We start from the raw sequence: 25,337 nt of genomic DNA on the forward strand, positions 1-25,337 counted from the left end.
TTTTTTTTTTTTTTTTTTTTTTTTTTTTTTTCAAAATGTTGGAAGCTTAGAGGAACACTTAAATAATTTTGTTTCTGCTACAATAATGGCATACCAGTCTGAAAAGTAGAACACGGTGGCAATGATTGTGATTAGCATAGTGAGAAGTTCTGTAGCCCTTAACAAATATTTTTGTAATTACTCCAGTAGTAACAAATTATAAGAGGTTTGGAGGAGAATAATGTAGCAGATTTGGTTATTTTTCTTGCAACTTTGTGTAACAGGTAGCATAAGAATAATTTCAAAAACCATTCTGGGAAAAGCTGATTCAAGGGAAAGAAATGAAAGGCAGACACTTTTGATAGACGGCAATGTTATTGATAAATAACTTGACAGGCAGCAAAACTTTTTTTTTTTTTTTTTTCCTCCAGCCTAGGAATACTATTTTTGTATGATTTTTTCGAAGTAGCATTGGTGGAAATGTTACCGTGACAATGAATGAGTAAAAAACACCTGCATACCCAGGGCTGGCAAATGGTGGATTTGTTGATTTCATGATATGCAATGTGACAATTTTGATGATTTGGGAGTTTTTATTTTATTTATTTTTTTATTCACTATTTAATCCACTTAAACAGTTCTTACCAACAACCATTTCCCTAAACGCCCTGTGAAATATTATTTTATCTGTTATTGTTCATATATCAGTTAAACATAAAATCTTGTACAGCCCTCCTTTCTCAATATTCATAGTTTATGTATGTATGTATGTATGTATGTATGTATGTATTTAATATTTAGTAGAAAAGGCACTAAGAACTCACTGTTTCCTGGGCATTCAGTGGTTACAATAGTTTTGCAGTTTCTGAATTTTTAAACATTCATTCAATTTGTCTCGTAAGTCATTCAGATGTTCCACCTGAAATGCAGTATTGAATTTTCACTTTGTTTTGTCTGGTCTTGTAACATTTTCATCATAAGAATGTATAGAGAATTAATTTGGACTAAACAGTACCAGAGTCTTGTTTATCACAGTTACATTTTGCTATATTTCAGGCATGCATGTGACTAGGCTTATCAGGTACTGATTGGGAAGGAGGTATCCTATCTTAAATTTTCTCTACTTTTTTGAGTCATTTGGGAGTTTCACTTTCCAATTCTTGACCATTCAATGGAATAAGAGACACTGAGATTGTGTCCTTGATTCCTTTCTTCTCCTTTTCCATGGCTTTCATCTCTTGTTCTAAGGCCCTAGGTTTTACTAAGCTGCTGTGACTCATTTATGGCATGGAGAACACATTATTTATGGACTATTCTGTGTTTGAATGCAATATTAAAGACGAGACTCAGCTGATGATCCAGTTCATAAAATAAATTGAATATGACCATTAATTATGAATTATGAATTCCTGAGTATTTTTTCATCATTTGTCCACATGGATGACTGCATGCTCCTAAGGAAACTTTCACTGGGATGCAATATTTGTACAGTAACATGGTAGATATTTGTAAACTGAAATATTATTTGTACAGTAACATGTACAGTGCTGATTTTTTTTTTTTTTTTTTTTTTTAATTCTAAAATGCATTAGGAAATAAAACTCCAAGGAGTGAAAGTAATTTTCATTTATACTATTTTTAGTAGTGCTGTTATGTGTTTCCACAAGGTATACCACTATTTTATTTAATAGGCCATGGAGGATTAAATTTTAAATACTAGCTTCAGGTTCTGCTCAATCATTATAAAATAACTTCCTTAAAGGTAGTATCACAGAAAAAAAAAAAAAAAATCATTAAGATTCAGAAATAAATACTGCAATGCAAAGCAAAATAATAGAGTCTTATTTGTTATTTGTTGATACATTTAAGAAGAGAGGTGGGTGGGGGGTGTGTTTTTGTTTGTTTGTTTGTTTGTTTGTTTTCAGGAATAAAACAGAGAACCTTACTGAATTGCATGTAAAAGTGTTGTCCAGACTTGTGTAACCCAAATCTTTTTTTAGCAAAAGGATGGCGATGGCAAGCAGCTGTATTACCACCTTTATCTTCTGTCCTAGTACATACTCATTTAAATACACAGGGTGTCACTGATCTCAATGCTGTTGCAGATGGAGAACAGTATTGGAAGAGAGCCTTTTGGCTATATACATGTTAAATGGATTCATTTTATGTGTTTATTTCCTACTAGTACATGCTGTTGAAGGACAAATGATGGTTGGGAAGAAAGGAAAAAATAGATCAATTTCAGTAAATAATTATTAAAAATATCCTAATCATAAAAAAATGTTCACACAGCCTTTCAAAAAACTTTATAATACTGAATATCTAAGGTGTTTCTTAATATTCTCAGATTTTTTTTTTCTATTAAGGAGTATCAAAAGTCCTTTGCTAATGAAGGTACTATTGAGTGAAATAAAGAAAAATCCATAATCTTCAAAGTTTCTTAATGGAACAAATACTTCAATTTGAAATCAAGTCAATAAAAATTCAATCTTCATTGCACCAAAGTAGCTTGCATAATGTCACTGTATTCAGCTTTCAACTTCATTGGGTTTAATCTCTCCATTTAGGAGAAGAAATATCTAGTGTAATAAGAATGCAGCAATGCACTTTTTGAAGAACTAATGCATTTTCAATATCAGTTGATTTTATGCCCGTAAGAAGTTAAGGGAGATAGAGAAGGAGAGATTGTCCTTCAGATGTGTTTCTTCCACAGTAAAAAAAGTTAACATAGAACCTGACATCCTACTTTTTCTCTGAAATTATTCTCTCAGAAATGTTTCTAAATCCCAGAGCGCTTGTTTGCTAAATAGATTTGTGTAATCTGAAGACTGTGGGAAGAAAGAGACATCCTAAAATGTCTTGGGATACATACTTTGTTTTGTGATAGCTAGGCTATGATTTCTGTTTTGGTTGGCTAGTTGCTCAGATTTCTTTTTAATAGACTTTTCCAAGCCGTCAGAAAACTCAGTAAATTGGGTGGGGGTGCGTGCTAGTTTTACTGGCACTTTGTCAGCCTTCAGCCTGGCAGTTTTAAAAGAGATTACTTTACCCTCAGATAGTTGCACTAACATGCAGTGGTTTGTCATCAATTGTTTTGCCTTTAGAAAAGGTTGGTGCTTAAAAATAGCTGTTTAAACATCTTTTTACACTTTCACTGTTGCAGTTACAGACCACCTCTAATGATGCAACTGTGATTCAAAATGGAGGACAATAGAACAAATAATCTCAGTTTTCAGAATTAATTATTACTTTTGATGGATTAGTTACATCAGCATGTTTTTAGAATTGTGTAATTCATGTTGAGACAAAGTAATAATTCATCTTTCTACAGTAAGATTAAAAAAAAAAAAATACCCTAAACATGACAACTTTAGGAAGTAGCATTTTCAAGCAAGCAAATAGATCTATGATTTGATCCTCTACCTGTGAGCACATGCATTTCTAGCTGTGTTATATGCATGCAGCACAGAGATATTGGCACTTGGCTGTGCTGTCACTGGAGAAATGTCATGCTTTCTTCAGGCCTAGAATCGATGGCCAGAACAGGCAGGCAAGCATCAACATAGTTGTAAAAACTGGTTTATTTCTTAAAAATAAATACAAAAATATAAATATAAAACATTGGCAGATAGAATTTGATGAAATGAAGTTGCACAAACTTTTTTTTTTTTTTTTAAACCAGCTGCATATTACACTTATTAACACCACGTGTACAATTTGTTTAAATTTTAATGTACAGAACAGGACATACTGTTTTTTTTCTTCTTTGCCATCTTAAAAGCTGCACTTGCAAGGGTAGAACATGTACCTAACAGAAGCGGCTTGTACATGAGGTTGCTTAAGGGATTATCACCCTGTTCAAATTTCTGAAAGTAACGTATTTTTTATTTTAATTACTAAAATGGACAACACTGAATTTCCATAGCTTTGGCTCTTGGAAGGTGATTAAATAAAATGCTGTAAATATTCCAAGTGGCATCTTACTAGAAAGAATGAATGATGTTAATGGACAAACTGGAAACAAATTTTAAAAGGAAACCATTGTGCTGAGTGGCAGGAAAATTTTCCTGAATATTAAATACTGTTGAGTGCAGAAGGTGTCTGTAAAATTACTTCCGCTCAAAGGAACCAAAAATGTAGCCTAGTGTAGGTTAAGAAGCGTCTTTTTCACTTTCTCCTCCACCATACATTTCAGCTAGCTTATTAAACCGAGGGCCCCATTCTCGGAGGTAATCATAGTTTTGGTCTCCTTCGGTAGTACCCGACTCTAAGGAGCTCAAGGATTCAGCTATTGAATCATTTCCCTCATAGGCATAAGTTGCAAGCGAGTCATACGGTGGTGCAGAAGGATCAGTATCATGCTCTTTTAGCCTTTGGTTAATGAAATCTCGGACATCTGTGTTATCTGGTGCTGAAGGAGTCCTCCGTGGTACAAATAATGTTTCAGGGATAATATCGCGTCGAAGCTTCTTATCTTCGATAGCTGCAGGATTCCTCAGAGTGCCAATATCAAAGGCTTGGGTGTCTTCCTCTCCACCACCTTCATCATTATAACTCACAATGTTGTCTCTGATGTCCTCTTTAGACAGGATCAAAGGCTCCTTCTTTCGTTGCCTCTTCAGAGCAGCAAACAGTACCACTATCACTTAAAGAGAGAAGGAAAGAATGGGTAAAAATCTCAGTTGAACAAGTTCTTAGTAGCAGATCCATCAGATACAAGAGCTTTACTTCAGCAACATTTCACCAGTTCATTTCTGCCTGGTAAATGGATAAACTTCACTGTCTGTATTACAGTAACACAGTAAAGGGCGGTATCAAAATGTGCTTTATTTTAATGTAAACATTGTGTGTGCTGCTTTACAGAACCATGAGAGTTTTCTAGTGCTCCTTTAATAACTTTTATGATTGTTAAAATAGCCAGGTTTATTCTGAAGTTCTTTTCCCTTTTTTTTTTTGAGCTTGGAGTATACTGTTCAAACTGTTTGCCAGCTGAACTATAGATCATTAAGTGATATTCTAAAAACCACAAAATAGAGTGTTTACAAAATTTGCAAATTTTTTGTTGCCACAAAGAAACCTCTGGATAGACAGTGATTTAATACAGTAAAAATATTCACTAGCATATTCTGTATGAAATATATACTGCACGTTGACTTTATATTTAAATAAAACAAGATTTTCTCACTCTCTCAAAACAAAGAAGTTAAAATGAAAGAAAGCAATTTTTGATTATGTTATTCCTTCTGCCTGATCCTCTTTTTTAAAGACAACAAAAGAATAAAAATGCTGCTGGTTGCACACATATATTTAACACTTGATTTCATATTTACTGTGTCCAATTTCCAGGCAAACAGTTTTTGCCTTTTATTTTCTTTTAATTTCCAGTTGAATGTTTATTGCAAAAGAAGCAAAACAGAAGAAAAAGAAGAAGAAAAAAGAAGCAGGTCATTAATTCTACCAACCTGCATAGCTTTGTGAAATGTGTCAGGCCTGACACATTTGCTCACAGGTGGAAATATACATTTCTTTTTCTTACCGAGCAGGATGATGATGCAGAGGAGAATGGCAATCAGTGCCCCTGTGCTGAGGCCAGCAGGGAGGAGCAGGGCCTCTGCGTTGCAGGACTGCATGTTTCCCCGGCTGTCACAGGCACATACACGTATGGTCAGTGTGCCAGTGCTGCTCTGGATTGGGTAGTCATTGTCTGATATCACCACTGGTAGAAGGTATGTACTTATTTCATGTCGACTAAAGCCATTCCTTCTCGTCAAAATTCTGGCAGTGTTATCTAGATTGATTAAAATATACTGTTGTATTGTATAGGAATATAGCAAGTGTATCACATATAGTACATGCAAGCTATTATATTTTATGTCACTGATAGTATTTTGAAATAGGCTGTTCCTCATACCATAGTGATCCCTCTCTTTTCTAGTGACATTCACATTTAATCAGAAAGCTATTTATGATTTTTTATGTACAGCTGGCCTGGTCCTCTGTGCCTCTGCAGCACCTCTGAGTGTGATTTGAAAGAGGATTTCTCAAAGCTTAAAATGTTTTATAGATTAATGCATGCAGTGCACAACACAGTTCCATTCTGTGGCTAAAGCCCTGAAATGAAGTGGCCAACGGAGAAAAAATAACCTTCCACTTCACGCTGTTTAACAAGCACTCTGTTCTGAAAGATTCTTTCCATGGATCTTCTGTGACAGCACCCAGGAGAATGCTATCTGTAAATGCAGGATGAGATTTTCCACACTAAAACACTTTCAACATGCTGTAGAACAATGAATTATGTACCTTAGCACGTGGAGTATATTTTTGTTGGAAAAATTGTTTCAGAAATTCAGAAAAGTGAAAGACGGTATTCCTGCTCAGTTTTGAGATGTTAATTTAATAAATTGTATTTGTGGCAAACGAGTCTTAGTTCTACGTAGTACACTTGAGCATCAAATCTATTCAATGCAAGGGCAGAGAAGGAAAGAAAAAGGTACTGGGAAGAAATGAGCAACAGGAAGAGACTGTTCTATTGTCAAAGCCACTTTACGTTTATGAAAATGTGAGTCAACACTTCAGTTTTGGACTTTTTAGTCCAAAAGGGGGAAAATATGGACATGAGAGGAAATATATCATTTCCATCACAAGTGGATTTCTTGAGGTAAATGGTTAACTATATCACCAGCCAAAGTCAGGCTGAATTAAAATAACTCATGCAAAAGGAAGAAAGTAATTTTGGATAGAAAAGAAACACCAAGGTCTCTACGTGCTCAGGACATAATCACCAGGATGTAATATTTGCTTAAAAAATTAATTGATATATTTTTTCATGGCCTCCATGAAGGGAAATACAAAGTTCTTTACTGCATCCCTTGATTGCTTTGAAGTATTTGCACTCTATTTTTTTCACTCAATATCAAAAACAATTTGTCTGACATGTCTTTAAATACCTTTCTTTGCTGCTGGGGAATTCATAAGGTACGCAAAAAATTTGACTCCGATTCTTCACTCTCCCTACTATAATATAGTTTATATCTAACCCAAATCTTCCTCAAGTTGTTTGCAGCCTGTTACTTTCTGTATTCTTCATCATTAAAATAAATGTTCCCATTGCCTTTATTAATGTAACTTATTTGAATATGTTACATTGTATCCCCTCATTTATTTCTTCTGTGATCTAGAGAATCTCTGATAATGAAGGCCAAAATGGGTTTGTTGTCCCACATAATCTTCTGAAATTTTTTTGTGTGTTAAAAGCTGAGGAAAGACTGACAAAGAATCAAAGGAAGAAACAAACTGGTGCTTGGAGTCATCATTTTCATTCATCATCACAAAGAAGCAAAACAGAAAACAAGGGGAATCAGAATCAGACAGAAGGCTAAAGTGAAACATCTAACTTTGTGAGGTGAAGTAATTTCTGAGGCTTTTTTGTCTCCTCCCTTTGTTTGGTTACTCACCACAAACCATCACTTTCACTGATTTTCTTTATAACTTATTTAATTCTATTTTTACCAAATTAACTTTTGCTTTCCCTGCACAGATGAAATAGCAGAAGTCCCAAACCACAAACATTAATGCAGAATTATTATTCTTAGCAGTAGCCTAAAGAGCTTCTCTATCTATTGATAGATATAAAGGAAAATTCAAGATATTATAGGAATACATACGAGATAGTAAAGATAAAATTTCCACGGGCCAGGCATGAATTTTACCTTCATTGTCCTGAACAGTGAAGTTAGGGTTAACAGCAGCTAAACTGAAGAAAAATTTTTGTCCCCCAAGTGGGTCATCTTTGTCTACTGCACTTATGGTCTGAATAAGCTACAGGGAAGAAAAAGCAAGTAAACAAACAAAGATCAACAAAGCAAAAAAACAAACATACATCTATGTTTTTTTTTATACAACTGTGATTATTTTAAGACTAGAAGAGTTAAGAAAACTTTGTATTCAAGCTACATACATATTGACTTAATACTTAAACTGCAGGACATATTAACTGAACAAATGTTGAAAAAATGTATCATACAAGTTTTCCAGCAAGAGCACCCATACATATTTCATATGGTCTTACATGTACACATTTTTGTAACTACATAAAGAACAAAACTATGATCAAATCAACATCTAAAAGAGTAATTCAGAGGATATATATATGCATATATACATATAATATGATAAAATGTTATTTTATCAGATATTAGATTTTATTAGATGCTTTTGGTAAGGAAGTTAAAGTTTCAAATTAAATTTCAAAATAAGAACATTTGTTTCTAAAACAATATTTTTTTGTTTCTTAGTAAAGCAAAGTGTACAAATAAGATTATAGAAATTTAAAATGTCAGTTAAATTATATGGATATATTTCTACTTGAGAAATACAATAATACATAATACTGTACAGATTTACCACCTCAGACTGGGATTTGAATCTGGTGTCACTGTTCTCTAAATAAGCTACATCAGATCTGTTTGATACTTGAATGGAGTGCTTTCTGCAATCCCTACAAAATTTTTTGATGAAAGCAATGCTTTCATCAATGTTTGTTTATCTGTTAGGCAAATAAATGTTTGGCTTTTCTTCCACTGACATTTCTAGACCTAAGGCTATCAAGGTGCCGCTTACCAAACAGAACACATTTTTTTTTGACATCTTCATTGCTTTGTTTCATTGTTTTGTGTGGTGTTTTGTTTTGTTTTACACCCTAGCAATAAAAACTATACCTATGGCTGTTTAGTGTGTGTGTATGAGAGAGAGAGAGAATGTTCAGTTATTTTCTTAAGTTTAACTTGCCAAAAATAGATTAATCTTTAGCCTAGATCTTTTTTATTCTTCATCTCTGATCCATCATTTTAAATTGCAGTTTTTTCGAGCATGCAATAACTTATAAGTTTTGACACTATTCCCTCCCTGTGGCATACTTGTTAAACTCCTTGGTTTTCCTCTTCCCCTTCTTCCAAATACAGCCATTTTTCAGGTTTTGTCAGGACCGATCATCTTTAATATCAATGATTGCACTATACTCCAGTTTAACAAATGCACGATTAACTTCCAATTTCTTTCTTGTACATCCAGAATACAGCAACAAATTTCTTCATGAGGCACAGAATGGAGTTATTTTAATACAGCACTTTATGTTTTTTCTCATGTAGAGTTTTGTCTTTCTCTAAATTTGTTTTATCACATAAAACTCCAATATCTTACTGGATGAGCAAAACAGATAATACAAGTGTAGCATATTATTTCCTTTTAAAGAATGAATCTTTTAGTTATTTAGTGAGTTTATAAGTAATTGGCAAATAGATCTTTAGAGACTTTTGCAAAATTAAATGTATTTAAGTGAAGAAAAAACTAGCCCATTTTACTTCACAAGTGGAGACCGTGAACACAGTCAGTTCTTGGTGTTAAGCTGATGAAAATTTGGTTATCTACTTCTGATTGTCCATACCCATAATTTAGAACCAGTATTTAGATTTTTTTATTGCCTAATTATTTTATATATATAATTTACAGGGGTTTTTAACCTACTACAACAATATTAACAATATCCAGAACCCTTAGCAGAACAAACTGCAAAAAAAGTCACCTATTAACTTTCCCATCCATGCTTTCTTGTAGCAATTGAAATTCTGAATTGAATATTGATCATGTTGGACAATATAACAAATGTAATTTGCTTATATTCTTATATTAGGAAGAAAAAAATCTTTTTTTTTTTTTTTTTGGTTTCAAGCATCCTTCAGATATGAAAATATGTAGATAATTTGGAAATGCTGACAAATGTTTGGCTGACTAAATATTATGCAGTTTCCTATTAGTTGCTGATATGTATCCTTAAAAGGCAAAGTTTTAAGGAGAATCTTATTGAAACAATGTGTTTATGTGCATTATCACATTTATAGCATCTCACAAGTACATCACAAGTAACAGCATTATTTGTTTTGCTATTGTTCTCAATTAGAACCAAAGCTTTTAACAATCCTTGCAGATGAAGATATTACTGAAAGTGCTTTACTAGCTCCTTTTCAAATGCATATACACATAAAACAAGCACTCATTATCTCCTGTGCAAGCCTGGAAAGTTCTCCTTGTAGTATCTCTGGTGCACCTGAGTTCCTGGTGTATGTCAGCACAAGAAACACACACTTTTCATGTGGATGGTTTATTTAGGTCAGGGCCTGTGGGCTTTGGAGGGAGCAGCATCTTCCTGTCAACTTTCTGAAGCACTGCATATGATCTTTCAAGGCTGGTATGTGAAGCTGGCTTCAGACAATGCATGGCCTCAACATACAGATCAGCAAGGGAAAGAGCAGATTCTTCCTATATTACTGAGAAGTACTCAAAATACAGATATGTAGGCCACAATCAGTGATATAGATTGTTTTGGTTATTTCTTTGCTTGCCTACTCCATCTCTCTTGCAGACAATTATAGCAGCATTAGAAGTTTGGGTGGGAGATGAGGTCCCATGACCTAAATAGGATGTTTGACTTGTTGACTGTTGAACAAAGAGTTATCACAACTTCTGTTTGAGAGTGGGGTGAGGTCGGGAATCTCACTAAGCTGCATTACTATTTGTTGTTTTCATGATAGCTCTTTTGTATTTGCTTCCTCCATTTCTTTATTTCACAGGTTCTGGTCAAAATGAAGGAGAGGAGACACCAATAACCCCAGCGTGTCACAGGAAATTGTGCTTTCAGATTTTTTTCAGATTAGCCATTTAGACTCTAAAGGTTCTTCCTCTTCTCTAAGACTTGTCTAATCAAGACTTGGGCTGGTGTCCAACCCATACCATTTGTACCTGGTAGTTCTTTATGTTTGACTCTTCTTTTTCTAACCTAGTCCAAGTGATTGCAAGGTGAATGTGGTTCATAAGACTTAAGTCATCTTCCAGACTTTCAGTGTATTGTATTTTCTGGTCCATGTCTTGTTCCTCCAGTATTTCACTCTCAGCCATCTTGGGGGCAATTTATGGATCTTATGAAAATGGGCTTTTGTTCACTTTTTTTTTTTTATATATATATTTTATTTTATTTTTATTTTTTCCACAAATCTAAACACTTTAAGCACACTTTACCACCTACAGGTAAATCCAGTAACTCAACAATTTCTATCTGGTTATTATCCCATTGTTTGTGGGCACAGAACTGATGGAAGTAGTTAAGAGTGTAAGTAACCATGGGAGCTGTGTTGCACGAGCTTTCCTTTCTGCACAGTTGCTAGGCAGCCACTTGGAATACTATCTATGTTTTACCAAAGATGGACTCATTCTTGAAGCTTCAAGGACTGATACAGACTTCAGTATAATCATTTTTAGCTGTTTGCCTGACTCTGAAAACTCTGGGCAGTAAATGATTGCAGGTAACTATTAAATATATGCAAATCCACTTGAAGAACAAAAAGGCATTTCTCACAGAGTACACCTGTTTATTTGTAATCAAGATGTACATTAGTTTCCCAGCAGCATTTTCCTTTGAAATGGTAGAGTCAACTCTGCCTTACAGTTCATCTACCACCCAGAGTTACATTGTAAATATAGATAATATGTCTTACAGCATATCTGCCACTGCTAACATACATTTTTTTGTTATTTCATAGGAAAACTAAACAATACTGTAACATTAAAGGCTTTAGTCATCAGTTTCTTATATTTGTCTATACCATTTCATACCATGGTTTTTTTTTTTTTTTTTTAATGATACTAAACAAACAACAATATCCATCCACATAGTCATGTCTCATTAGAAATCCTGTTTAGTTAGGAGAAGGAGAAAGTAAAGGAGAAAATAAATATGATCAAGTTCTACTATCACCCTGACTTTTCATGATAAACTAATTTAACATACCAGAATTTCAGAAAGAGAGAGCCTACCAGGAAACAGCTAGTCTGAGGAATTTTAAATGCTATCATAGCTATTTCAAAAAATGGAAATCTGAGGAACTTTTGTTTCCTTGGAATGGTAATAAAATTATTTTTTGTAGCCTTTATAGACAGAGCAACTGCATTGGTAAGTGTACTGACACAAAATATTAATAATCTAAGGGGGTTCTTACATGACATAATATGAATGTGATAGGCACACAAATTTATTTTTATTTTGTGTTGTAGATGTGATGAGGGGCAAGCCTGGTTGGTGAGTATTCCATTGCTGCAGGCAGTGCATCAAAACACAAATGTTACTGTTTGTCCTTTGTTCTGTTTAACTCCCATGGTATGGGGTGGGGGAAGACAGGGGGTGGTTTTGGTTTACCTTAAACAAAACAAATAAACAGAATTTGAATGCATTTTATCATGTTTTCTCATATATTTTCCTGGTGTCATTAGTACAAATGTGAAATACCCTACATTTCATACAGCATGATTTTCCTTTTGTACTGATCAGCTGTGGGATACCTCCACTACTCCCACGGTATGTTGCTTCATGCATCCTAGCAGTGGCACAAAGCAGTGACAACAGCAGGGAAGCCAAGAACGTTACTCCAGCTGAAAGCAGCCAGAAATATAAGGGCCTTAAAGTAGTCAAAGGGGGGTTGCTAGCCACTAAAAAAAAAAAAAAAAAAAAAAAAAAAAAAAAAAAAGATAAAACAGTAGAAACAAATTTGCTGTGTACGTTGTTTTTTCCAAAACAGCCTTTGTGCTTTGGTCCTCTGAAAATGTAAATGATTTTTATTTTATTTTTTTCTGAAACACACTATACATATGCTTTTAAATACTGTGCAAGTAAAAGAAAATATGTGTTATTGAGAAAACAAAAAAACAAACAAACAAAAAACAGTTGTTTGGAAACCCAATGTTGATTTCCATTACAAAAACTTTATTTTACTGGAGTAAGCCAGAGTAAAACTTTGAGAGTTATTGAATAAAATGGTGCAAAAAGAAAATTCTAGTACCACTAAAACCACTGGAATACACGAAAGACAAGGAAATATACTGAAGGGACTGAACTAAAAGTAGATTAAAAGAGACAGAAAAAGAAAGAAAAAAATATTCAAGTAAATTGACCACAAATTGTAGTATGACTAAAGAAAGGAGGGAGATGCAAAAAAAGAAAAATAAACTAATACTTATATCCTCATATCAAAGGATATAAAACTTCTATAAAAACATATAGAGAAAAAGAGAAGTAATTAAATTACTAAAAAATTAATTAGGAAATCATTTAGTTTTTAAATAGATACATGTTTTAATTACTTGTTCAATAAGAGGAATAATGAATAGAAAGACATCTGTTGAATACAATAAGGAAATTGTTGGAAATATAGAGGTAACAAAAGCCATGTTTAAGCAAGGGTATGTTTGGGTAAATATCCCTGATTTAAAAAAACTTTTTTATATATGGGTCAAATGAGTTGATAAGAAGAGGAGCAACATAAAGAGAACATTGGTGAAAGAAACCCAGCATGATTATATAACTTATGATGAAGATTCAGGAAAAAAAAATATAAATAAATAAATAAATAAATAAATCAGACATATTTTAAAGTGTCATTGAAAGAGAATCTATGATGAGCTAGACTGATTTATAACATTGCGACAAATTAAAAAGGGAGTAGATATGTATAGATTTGGTAAAACTAAGCAAGCATTCTTCGGGACCCAAAAACATGAAAACATAGCTTTCCTCATTACTTATGAGGCTTTGAAAGCTGCGGGGAGCTATGCTGTTTTCCTATCTGCTACCTCTGGCTCAGGCAGATAGCCTTTCACAGAAAGGGCATGTTTTTTGAAAGGACCAGAATGGTGCTGGGCGTCTGAGGCTGTACAGGTCTGTTACTTCAAGGACTATGGCACGGGGTGTATGTTTGTTACTCAATATTTTTACATTTTAAATATATTTATATAATCCCCAATACATGTGTATAAATGAATTAAAATAACTGGAGTAGAAGATTGTGAAGAGCCAGAAACACACACACCCACAAGAAAGAAAAAAAAAAAAAAAAGAAAAAAAAAAAAAAAAAAGAAAAAGAGAGAGAGAGAAAACAAACAGGGAAAAAAAAATAATACACATGGAAGGAACCAAACCATATTTAGTATGGATTAATAGTATTCCGTCCCTCAAGACCTCAAGATAGACTGAATTCCAAAATAAGACGTCTTGTTAATGATCTTCCAGTTAGTAAGAATATAATTACATTCAAATATATTATTTGTGTTATCCTGCATTGTATTTTTCTATTCTCTTTCTGTGAACTGATTTTTTTAAAGACTTGGTTGCAACTCAGGTTGTTTAAAAATGGTTATAATTATATAATTATAAGTTATATAATATATATAATATAAAATGGCACTTCCTTCTGACAAGGGAGATACTGCTGAGCATTATAACACTTCAAATAAATGGGTATGGGTATGTACACTTATTTAGCTTCTTACTTATTAGTTATAAGTTATTACTTATTAGTCTTTTTGTTTGTTTGTTTTTGTTTTTTTTTTGTCTGACAGCCATTTCTGAATGTAAACAGAAATTGAGTTTTAATGCAGAAATAAGTTTTAAATTTATTTTAAAATTATATTAACTTAAATATTTTAGGTAGCTCAGAAAGAAAAGGATATCTCAAAGTATGTTTACATGAAAATAAAACTGTTATACAGAAGTTACACTGCTTGCGTTCTCTGTCATTATTAAACCTGGACAAAACAGATTCTAAAACTCCAACTCCAAACAGAATAAGATTTCTGGATTAATGATTTTTTTTTTTTTTTTTTTTTTTTTTCCGAACAATGATGCTGGCGAAACTGCAAAAGAAAATTCACTTTTCTACATTTTCAATTCTCAAACCATATCTTATATTTGAATTCATTAAAATGTTATTTTAGCATTTACAGAAGACACCACAACTGTCAGAAATTCTAGATTTTTAGTCAGGAATTTCCATTCATCCATCATCTTTAATTATCTTAAAAATCTACTAGTAGGCAAATATTACTCAATATTGTTAGGTATTTAATATATTATAAATTTGAACCTTAAGCCCCTTGCTATAACTTCCAACTGTTGCTTTAGAAAGACGAATGGCAACCTGAATGCAAAACTTGTGATGCAACCTGAATGTGACACCTGTAGGACTGAAACAGTTAAGACAAGCTGGCACTTCCATGTTCTATTCAAAGGTGCTTACACTGAGGTTTTATTGTGATTGTTTTAGAGGATTTATTACTGGCTGACTGTGCTCTGGGACATGCTGTGCTGTAATAGGAAAACAGTTTTTTAAGAGTTCTAATAAGCAGATGCCTATTAGGAACTGGATATTAAGCACTGCAGTCATTTCACATAAATTAAAGTATGATTTCTGTAGCCTGTAGGAAGCAAAACAAAATCATATGTTCCCAGATGAAAAATCTATGGTTTATATTTTATTTTCAAAAGTTTTTGGTGAGATAATAAGACAAATATTACAACTGGAAAAGAAAAAGAAAAACAAAGGTGACTGATGTATGCTGTAATCACCAGCAGAATTAATTGAAATATATTTGATATTTGCCACTTGTAAGTTATTGAAAATAAATCAACTTTTTAATAGATACATATAACATTTTGCTTTCTCTGTGAAGGTAATGGCAAAGCTAATTATGTCCTTGTCTCTTGGGCTTATCTAATTAGGATTTAACTATAGTGAAGAGTTAGGTTGATGAAAGTGGTAATTCACACACTAATTATGTTGTAATATATTGGTATTTCACTCTAAGCCTCACTTACAGAGTTACTACTTGTTACTTTAATTTTCTACATTTCAAAAGATACTTCGTACATAATTTATCCCAAGCAACAGGCAAGAATGATCTACAATTGAGTGCCATAGCAAAGTTGGATAGTGGAAAGTATTTATCAAAGGCATACCTGTCCAGCTCTTGCATTTTCACAGACAAAGGTATCATAGAATACAGCAAACTGTGGGGCATTGTCATTAACATCCAAAATTCTTACATAGACAGGAACACGAGCAGTATCTTTGGGGTTGTCTGACAAGAGAAAAGAGAAGAATAATGAGCTTATTTTCCTACTAAAATTATTTTATCTTCCAAATTTAATGAGCAATGGACATTTAAAATTAGGCTTGAAATTGATCAAAATATAGCATATAAACTGGCACCAGGTAAGAATCAGGTCTGCTGAAAACTAAGGAGATGTCTTGCTTAGAGTAAAAAAAGAACATTTTTTTATTGAGCAATTATATATATATATTTTACATGAAAATAGGGGCTACCACTGCTAATGTTCTATGCAAATATAGCATATGAAAAGTATGCCCATTACTATAATGACAAAATCATTAATTTGGTGGGCTCAATGGTATCATTCTAATGTAAGGTTTGTAATTTTAAAATGATTTGTGATCTGATTTGTTTTACACAGAAGAGACATATGATTAAAGCTTTCCTGTGGCTTTATTAAGCAGGGAGAAATTCTGATAAAGCCAATATAAATATCCCAATAAAAATGAGAAGTGATTAGAATTAGAGTTTTTTATGTTTAAATTGCCTTAAAAATACAAATGTAGATTTTGAGACCTTAGGTTAAAGACCAACAATAGTTACTCCTTCTACCTCCCAAGATGCCCAAGCCCTGGTATTATTTAGAGTGCCCTCTCATTACTTAATATAGGTTAATTCAGTAATACAAGTTCATTGTTCCCACTTGCAGATCTAGCAAGAATAATGCCTGGGAGTAAAAAAGTACAGCCATTTATTTGAATTCTGCTGGCTGGTAGCTAAAATTTATATGATTTTGTAACTGTAATGGAATAGGATAAATAACAATAGGAATGACTCAAATTTATTTATTTATTTATTCATTCATTTTAACCTGAAGCAAAGAAAATAGTAAATATTCAGGAGTAGCTAACATTAAGTTCACATGTGGTTTATAATATCTTTGCTGAAATGTGATGTGGATCTTTTTGACATGCTGAAATGTTTAAAGTGGCAGGTTTGGGACGTTTTTTTTCATAGCCTGTTGCATTTTAATACTAGCTTTCCAAGTGCATTCCATTCTTATCACTGCTCTTCTGTTGTCCTCATGTTTCACAGGTAATATTTTTTAATTTTTAAGAACTATTCTCCCCCTTCCATTCTTTCTCCAAAACAAATGTACCTCTTTAGAGAAGCCTAGCTGCTCCAACTATATCCTGGCAGGAAATAAGTTGAACACTGTGATATGATATAGGTATAAAATGATAAGAGGTTTCTTCAGTATATAAGTGCTTCTGATAAGTATTTTTACAATGGACAACACTGTGAAGGAGTGCAAGCTCATGAACATGCACTGCAAGAAAAAATAAATAAATACATAAATACAGCTACTGGGTATGCTCAGTTCAACCAGCCTACTGCAGGAGGCACTTGGGCTCTGACTACAGAAATAGTACCGGGCAGGCTAAGATTGGTTAATTGCCTGGGCATGATGTTTCATTTAGTTCTCTGCAGTGTAGTTCCTGCCAGTTGTGCTTCTCTGCTGATCAGCAACTTCTGCTTCTCTGAGTGATTTAGAATTAACCCTAAAAATCAGTGTCTTCGAAAACACATGACCTTCACTAGCTGATTTCAAAGATCAGCTTTTTGTCCCTTAGAAAATTTTCTGGCAGAGGGATTAGACTTGATCTCAAACATGTAGTGGGATCTTTGCTTTCTTCTTTGTACTTTCAACATGAAAATATCTACAAAAAGATGATGTAAACAGTCCAAGATAAGTTACATCTTAGGGGCCAAGTGGAACCTAACTAACTTGTAAGATTCCAAGAGCTGTAGATGTAGATAGGAAGAGATAATAAAATTATTTCTAAGGAAATGAAGAAACCTAAAGAGACAAAAGCATAGATTACCATTTTGAACTCTGCTACCATAACATCAAAATCTGTCATTTTCCTCAAAGGACAGAAAAAAAACAAAATCACTCCAGTGTTATTACTTAATTGGGTGACATTTCAGAAGTAGTTTGGATATTAAAGGTCATTGAAGGACGAAGATGGGGAAAAAAGCAAAGTGGAGATTGCTGCTGTTAGCTACCCCCAGTTTAATTTCCAAGATTATTTTACAGAATTGGGTGGGAGGAAGTAAATGATTTTATTGTTATATAAATATACATATGTATATATTTTGCATGGAGCCACAGCTGTAACTTTGCAGGCTAAGGAAAACTGAATGAAAAAAAGATCAAATTGGCTTACTGATCTCAGCTGCTATAACGCTAAGATTGTGCCATTGTGATATCTCACGGTCAAGTGGCTTAGAAGTATAGATGGACCCATTTCCAGAATGAATATTGAATATCCTGTCAAGGTCTGTGTGACGATCCAGGGAAAACCTGCACACAAAGAAAGAAATTGTTAAAAGGATAGAAAATGGAAGAAAGCATGCTTCACAGCAAGTCAATACACTTTTCAGGTTATATACATTACATTAAAAAGGTTGCTTTTTATAAAACAAATGTTTAGTTTCTGTAAATCTGGTGCTTCTTTTTTTCCCTCCACTGATTATTGATAGTTATTTTAATGATTAAAATTGCATATGCACATTTATAAAAATTCTTAAGATTAATTCTGTAGAATGAGGAATAAAAATTGAAAGAATTTCATAAATATGATATAATAGTGTAGTATTTGATCATCTGAACTTTTATAGACCTGTATGAGAATCATCAAAAATAAGTCAGAATTTCAATATAATGATTCAAGGATTGCTTTAATCCATAAAGCAGAATTCTCTTTGATGTGCTGTTCCTTTAGACTGAGACAGACAGCTAATTTCTGAGCTTTTCAAAAGTAGTGTTATAAGCTCTCCTTATACACTTATATACTTTAGGATATGCTAATTTACTGGAGATGAAATTTAAAAATATATAAAAAATAAGTTCGTATGCAGAAATTTCACTTTTATGAACATGCTGATATCAAAGGACTTTCTATAGTGCTATAGATGCTACACTTCCATGGGCAAAAGTTCTACTAACACAAAATGGCAGAAATGTTAAACTACAATCTGCAAATTATTCTTTCAATTTTTTTTTTTTTCATTTTTTTTTTTCCTAATAATCAACACTGCCTTCAACGCTAGGATCGAACCTTTGATGTGGAGTTAAGTGTAATATTTTTGCGGTACAGAACATTTGTCTACTTCTGGCAGAATTAGGTCAATTTATCAAAAAATCTACTGTACTTGTACAATTTGATAGAAATAAATGTTTATGTTCATGTTTTTATGAACTTTTATGACTGACCTAAAGATTTCATAAAGTGTATCTATTTTTACTTACAGTATTTAACGGGATTGAGCCAAATGAAAAAAAAAAAAAAATATGTTGTAATATAAAAATAATGCCTGTAACATTTTGGTGGGTTTTGTTTGTTTAATTTGCAGACAAATAAATATATAAAAACAATGAAACAACTAACAAGCTAACACCAAAATGAATACAAAAAACAATCCCGAAAAAGTTAGAACAGCCAAAAAAAAATCTGAAACTGCAGGAAAGACTTGCTCAAATGTTTTTTCTTGCCTATTTATACATGACAACTAAGTTATAAGTTACCTGAACAAATCTATTTTTCAGAGAATTTATATTTAGGACTATTTGGCCCATATGATAAATAAATATATTTACTTCAACCATGGAAGAAACTTTAGTGAGGAAAATAGCTTATTTAGATAGCAATTTAACTAACAGCTTTTCAACAGGCAGTAATAACTTCTCTGTTTAACAAAATCTATGCCACATTGTCTCATTAAAAATTCTATACCATTTCATATTTGGTTGGCAAATGCTAATGAAATTATTAGTTTCAAACAAACAAACAAAAAAATAAACAAGCAAAAAAAAACCCTCCATATTTATTGAACAGAAATTAAGAAATATTGCAACTGCAAATATTGCAGGCACTGTAGGAATTCTAACTTACCTAGAATTTTAATACACAAAAGATAATATTTGAAAAGGAACAGTTAAAAAGAAAAAAAAAAAAAGTTAAAAATCAGCCAATTCTACAACCTGAAGCTGTTCCTGTTGTTGTTTGTTTAACTACAGTATTAAAGAATAATACAAATTGCTCAAATTTCAAAATAACATGACAACTTCAAAATAATTTAGTTTAAATGTTACCTGTTCACTTCTGGAGTGAATGCATTTTCCTTTGTATTTAATAATGATGTTTTAATCAGTAAAAACTTATGAAAACTTATGAAAATTTATTCTAGATAATTATTAGTTCAGTGAGTATATAATGTTGCTTTGGAAGTTGAGGGATAGAGTCAATACAGAAGAGAGGAATCTGATCTATGGGGTACAAATTGTTTTAAAGTATGTGTCTTCAGCTAGGTAGCATTAAATCAAAGCTAAAAAAAAATGACTGAACTGTGTGTGAAACAAATTATCATGTGTAACTCTTTTTTTTTTTTTTCTTTTTTAACTAACTAAGTCTAAATAATCCCCGTTTTTTGTTGTTGTTTTGTTGTTGTTTCTAGAAATTTCTTTGCCCTTTTTATTTGCTATACCTGCCTCTTCACAATTATGACAGAAATGTCATCTGGACACAGAAAAAAAAATATAAAATAGTCTTCAAATTGCTAGTCTGTGTAAATGATACTGATTAGAGAAAAACCTGCCACAGTCCTTCAATTAATCGTGTGTGTCAGAAACAAAATGAGGAAAAACACTAAGTTTGTTCTTTTTCCAGTCATGCCTATGAAAACATACCTTCTAAAATTGCCAGTAGTCTCATGAAAGTAAAGTGGATAAAGATACAGTTCTGTTATTTATATATTCTTGTTGTTTAATACATTCAGCTAGATATCATCTAGCTAAATGCATCAAGCAATGTACACAAAATATATATATATGTATATATATATATATTTAAATATTACTCTTCAATGTCTAATTCCTTAGGGTATTTGAGCACACACCAAGATAATCTTATTCTGTGTAGCTATCATACTGGCAGCAGGAAGCTCCAGCCAGAGCAGAATGAGATTGGCACTGCATACTTTCCAGGAGTGATGGAAGGAAGAATTTAAAGCTCTGTCCCCTTCCTTGTCCAAAGACTGGTTTTTCACTTTTCTGAAGTAACAGGTAGTCCTGAAGAGCTTACTTGAAATCAGTGTGTAATTTTATAAGTTTCCTGAGATTTGAAGTACTAAAAAGCATTTCTTATGTGTCTTGTGTAAAGTGAACGGCTGTTCCCTGAGGTGTTCTGAGGCTTACAGATAGCACTTTTCTCAACACTATCACTTGTATACTAGTAAATAGGAGAAAAAAACATAATCTCCTTCTTACTATTTCTCTTAATTTCTTTATCAAATGATGCATGTGAAGAGAATGGTGTATTACCTTATGGGGCTTGAAGCTGAATCAGGATCCCGTGCCATTACCGTTCCTATTATTGTCCCCAACTCGATATCTTCATGCACCTCAAAAAGGTAAGAAGATCTGCTGAAGACAGGAGGTTCATCTACATCTTCTACAGAGATTTTCACAATAGTTGTATCTTTAAAAGGCCCAAGATAATAGAAGCGTGGATCCACATGGGTATTCTCAGCTTCTACTTTCAATGTATAAAGCCTTCTCGTCTCATAGTCCAGTGGCTAAAAATGAAGATGATGATAAACTATTAAATTACATTACTTTTGAACAGATGTTGACCTATACACATAATGGAAAATGAGGACTCAAGTCTTGTCAGATCTTGTTCTGGGTTCTGGGCACACTATTATGGTTCAAATTTTCCACATAAAGACCAATTTCTCTAATAGGAAATTTCCAGTTTCTTTAGGGGGAGTTTCTGTTCCTACATATTACCAGAATTAACCTAGCACCAATCACAAAAATATATTCAGTGAAAATTTACTGATTATTTGGTTAGTTTTGTAGCTCTTTCACAAGCATAAGGATATGAAATAATCATGTAAGTATTTAAAACATTTGAAATACAGGCTGGACATATTGAAATTGCAGAACAAGGTACATAATATAAATATTTTTTCAGGAAATACTATAAATGCCTTGGTACTCAAAACTGCCTGAGTATCCTTATTGTCAAACAAATGTAGCTGGCCTTCAATATCAGCAATATGTTTGTGTTTGTTTACTCATTATTTTTAAGGGAGGGGGAACTGTCAAAATTCTCTATATGTAGAAAGAGCTTAATCTTGTTCCTTTTCATTTAATTTCATCGATCAAACATCAGAGATTTTCTTTTTGCAAAATAGATTTGACATTTTTGTCAGCATTTCCTTTTTAAAATGGAAAGAGGAAAGGTTCAGGGTTATAATTAGAAAACTCAGTGGGTACAAAAGAACCTCTATTTCTTCAAATTTTTCTAACTGTCATGGATGTAAAGTGTTAGCTAATTAATGATACTGAGGAAATGAGCAAGCTGAGAATTTACCTTTCTGACACAAAGAAGACATCTTTAATTCCCCCCAAATCTCAGGGAGATATCGAACTAGTTATTTTCATTCATCAAAACAGGTGGTAGAATACTTGTGCCTTTTTTTTTTTATTATTTTTCTCTACTGCTTTTAAATACAAAATCTTGTTCATGCAAGATGCCAGAATGACTGCCCAGAAGTTTAAATTTTCTGTTTAAGAGCAGAAGGATGCAGTCCAGACAATGAATTCTAGTCTCACACTTGTTTTAAAAAGCAGTCAGAGCAGAAGGGAGAATATCTATGAATATAGCCAGGACAGGAATTGCAACACAGTGGTGCTATCTGAACTATCTGAAGCTCTCTGGACAGCATTGCTATATGAGACTATTGGTGTGTCTATAAAGTGCAGCATGCTGCTATTAAGGTATGCTATCTTCAAGCCTACAGGCAAAGGAGCCACGTCAGTCCTACTTTTTTTTTCTAATTCGCTGGCTGAATTTGTCAAGAGAAGCCTTTGCAAACTTCTGTGAAAAGGAAGAATATCTGGCCTCTAACTTGGTGTTTCCAATACCTTCCCAGATAAACTACAATGCTGACTATGAACAATGAAGAATATAGAGTTCATAAAGGAACTCAATGTCATCTTTGCAGAATTTATCTTTACCTTGGTTTCCATTATCAAGAGATGCAGAGAAAGAGGTAGTGCTATAGTAGTGTTTAATTTGTTATGCTATGCTTAAAGTGATTTATTAAAAACGCTAATATAACCAATAGTTTGTGTTAGAAATGCTCCCTAGACTCTTTAGAAATGCTTACAATCCCAAAGAAAAGGACTGGGGGACTTCTGGAATGTTGAGGAGCAGGAGAATGGCATTTCAGACTTTGAGATCTTAAACATTTGAAAGTGCTTTGAGATGAAAAACAGGGAAGAACTAAAGCTAGCTCTGAAACAAGAACACCATCATTATGCACTGCTTATGTCTGTACCAGTTGACCTGCTGGAAATATGAACAAAACAATATAGATTGTGGCAGCTTACATGAGTGTATTTGTGTTTTGTCGATCATTGGTCTCCTTATTTGACTCTGTGTGGATGAAAATCTAAATAAGGAAATCCTAAGTCTCTCTGCAATGAGTGAACTGTGCATTGTTTGCTGAAGAAAACAGGTTGCATGAATATTAAATAAATCTGTATTTGAAGTCACAGAGATACTGACATAGTCCATTTTTTTGCACACTTTGTTAATGCTTTAAGCCTACCCTGTGTCTTGGTGATATTGCTGCCACATGTTATTTCTAGTTCATCTTGAAAGGAAATAGTATTGTTCAGTCACCAATGGGGGATGTTTGCAAGTGCTAAGCAATTAAAATTGCCATCACATGATCCAAGCATGTTTTTACAATGAACATTTGTACCATAACATTGACAACAAAATCACTTAGTGAATTTTTTTGAATAGACACCTTTCGCACAGTTATGATGCCTTCCTGAGTGTCCTTCTGTGTCACAATATCAAACATATCTGTCCCATCACCATCTATAATTCTGTACTCTACTTCTGCATTTTTTCCAGTGTCTGCATCAGTGGCTTTGACGCTGCCAATGGCTGTCCCAACTGGGGAGGACTCAGGAATGCGGAGGTGGATGGTACCTGTCAAAGAAACAAAGAGCCACTCAGGAGCCCCACAAGCCACTACACAAGCATTAAGTAATGTCTGTGTCACACAATAGCTGATTACATATTTTTGTGTATCTTTTATTCTAGAGATTCCCCCTTTTAATACAGATGGGGTGGGCAAAGTATGAGGCAGAGAACTATATATGAGAAAAAGTTTAGGTGGAAGAGTGAAAACAAAATTGTAGAAAAACAAAATCATAGGAAAATAGGATTTAAAAGCCCTTCTATATTCCTATCCCAAAGAAGGATCAACTATATCTATCTGTACTTTTCCCTAAATTCTCCATCCAACTATAAGAAGCAGATTGAAATTTCAGTCTGCTTTCAATTTTCAATTGGATTTTCAATTGTCAGATACAATATTAAATAAATAAAATGAAAGGTTCTTGAAAATCCACAAGCAGAAACTGTGCCTACACTTGTTAAAGCAGTAATTCATGCTTGATTAAGACTCATGAACACTGCAATTTTGGTTTTGTCCTTTTTCTTCTGGCTCAGTTGCATCTGTTTATTGTGGTTTCATAGTGCAGATAAAAAACACAGGAGTAAAACTGTCCTCATCCAGAAATGCTGCAATAAATTAAAATAAATATCTTACTCTACATTTTAGTATTCTATGTCTTAGCCATCCTGCTAAACTGTAAATAAGGATTGAGGTCTCTGATCCCATCCATCAGAACATAGGGTAGCAAAAGGTTTGTGACACATAACACACTAAGAATTCTCAAAAAAAAAAAAGATTTTAAAATGAATACAGATACAGCTGCCATTACAATGACAAATGCTAAGTCATCTAAGCTCTACTGAAAAACATTTTCTTTTCTGCCCTTATTTACGTGTTTCTAGATTTGTTGTTTTACTTAAATACCTCATGAGCTAAGTAAAGTGAGTTAGAAAGACAATTTAGATAACAGTAATAAAAAAGTGGAAGAGTCAAAGGCCAGTACCATCAACAGGAAAAATGAATAGGCTACACAAAAGGCAGCACATACATACCTAGTTACAGATAAAAAGTACAGAAAAGTTCATAAAGGAAGTTAATAGTTTTGTGTGATCAGAAAGAATCATGGGGAAAGAGTAGTAGCAACATGACCTTATCATATATTCAGGAAAACACAGGTGGGGATTATCAGTGTATTTTAACAGATTATGTTCTCAGGCAACTAGAGAATTACAGAGGGACTGTTTTGGGTTTTGAGGAGACACACTGAAAAAAAAAAAAAAATGCCCTGTTGTTCACTAGGAAGTTTAAGAGTTTCTCTCAGTCTGCGGAACTATTTTTTCTGTGCCATTATTTTGTAGTTTGCAAACCTAAAAAAAAAA

The 25,337-nt window shown here is 33.2% G+C and overlaps 1 protein-coding gene and 1 long non-coding RNA gene across 7 annotated transcripts in view; one reads left to right on the forward strand and one right to left on the reverse strand.

Moving 5' to 3' along the window:
- Positions 1-3,542: 3,542 nt before the first annotated feature.
- The window catches only part of LOC118162020 (cadherin-10), a 102,487-nt gene continuing 80,692 nt past the window's right edge, over positions 3,543-25,337 (reverse strand). For 3 of the 6 annotated variants that reach the window (XM_035317909.1, XM_035317908.1, XM_035317910.1), the window contains exons 6-12: positions 23,800-23,987; positions 21,296-21,549; positions 18,141-18,277; positions 15,815-15,936; positions 7,689-7,797; positions 5,516-5,767; positions 4,131-4,624 (exon numbers count right to left, since the gene is read on the reverse strand). In XM_035317909.1, coding sequence (XP_035173800.1) covers positions 4,131-4,624; positions 5,516-5,767; positions 7,689-7,797; positions 15,815-15,936; positions 18,141-18,277; positions 21,296-21,549; positions 23,800-23,987 — 1,556 coding nt within the window. Of the gene's footprint in view, positions 4,625-5,515; positions 5,768-7,688; positions 7,798-8,502; positions 10,983-11,012; positions 11,120-13,547; positions 13,756-15,814; positions 15,937-18,140; positions 18,278-21,295; positions 21,550-23,799; positions 23,988-25,337 lie in introns of those variants that run through there. The other 3 variants (XM_035317911.1, XM_035317912.1, XM_035317913.1) reach the window with 3 other exon arrangements.
- On the forward strand, positions 5,644-25,337 carry LOC118162021. Its single transcript, XR_004748258.1, has 4 exons — positions 5,644-5,705; positions 12,082-12,106; positions 21,281-21,384; positions 23,910-25,337. It is a non-coding gene; the product is annotated as an uncharacterized LOC118162021 (long non-coding RNA).

Source organism: Oxyura jamaicensis, chromosome 2 (genome assembly GCF_011077185.1).
Source record: "Oxyura jamaicensis isolate SHBP4307 breed ruddy duck chromosome 2, BPBGC_Ojam_1.0, whole genome shotgun sequence".
Classification (NCBI taxonomy): Eukaryota; Metazoa; Chordata; class Aves; order Anseriformes; family Anatidae; genus Oxyura; species Oxyura jamaicensis.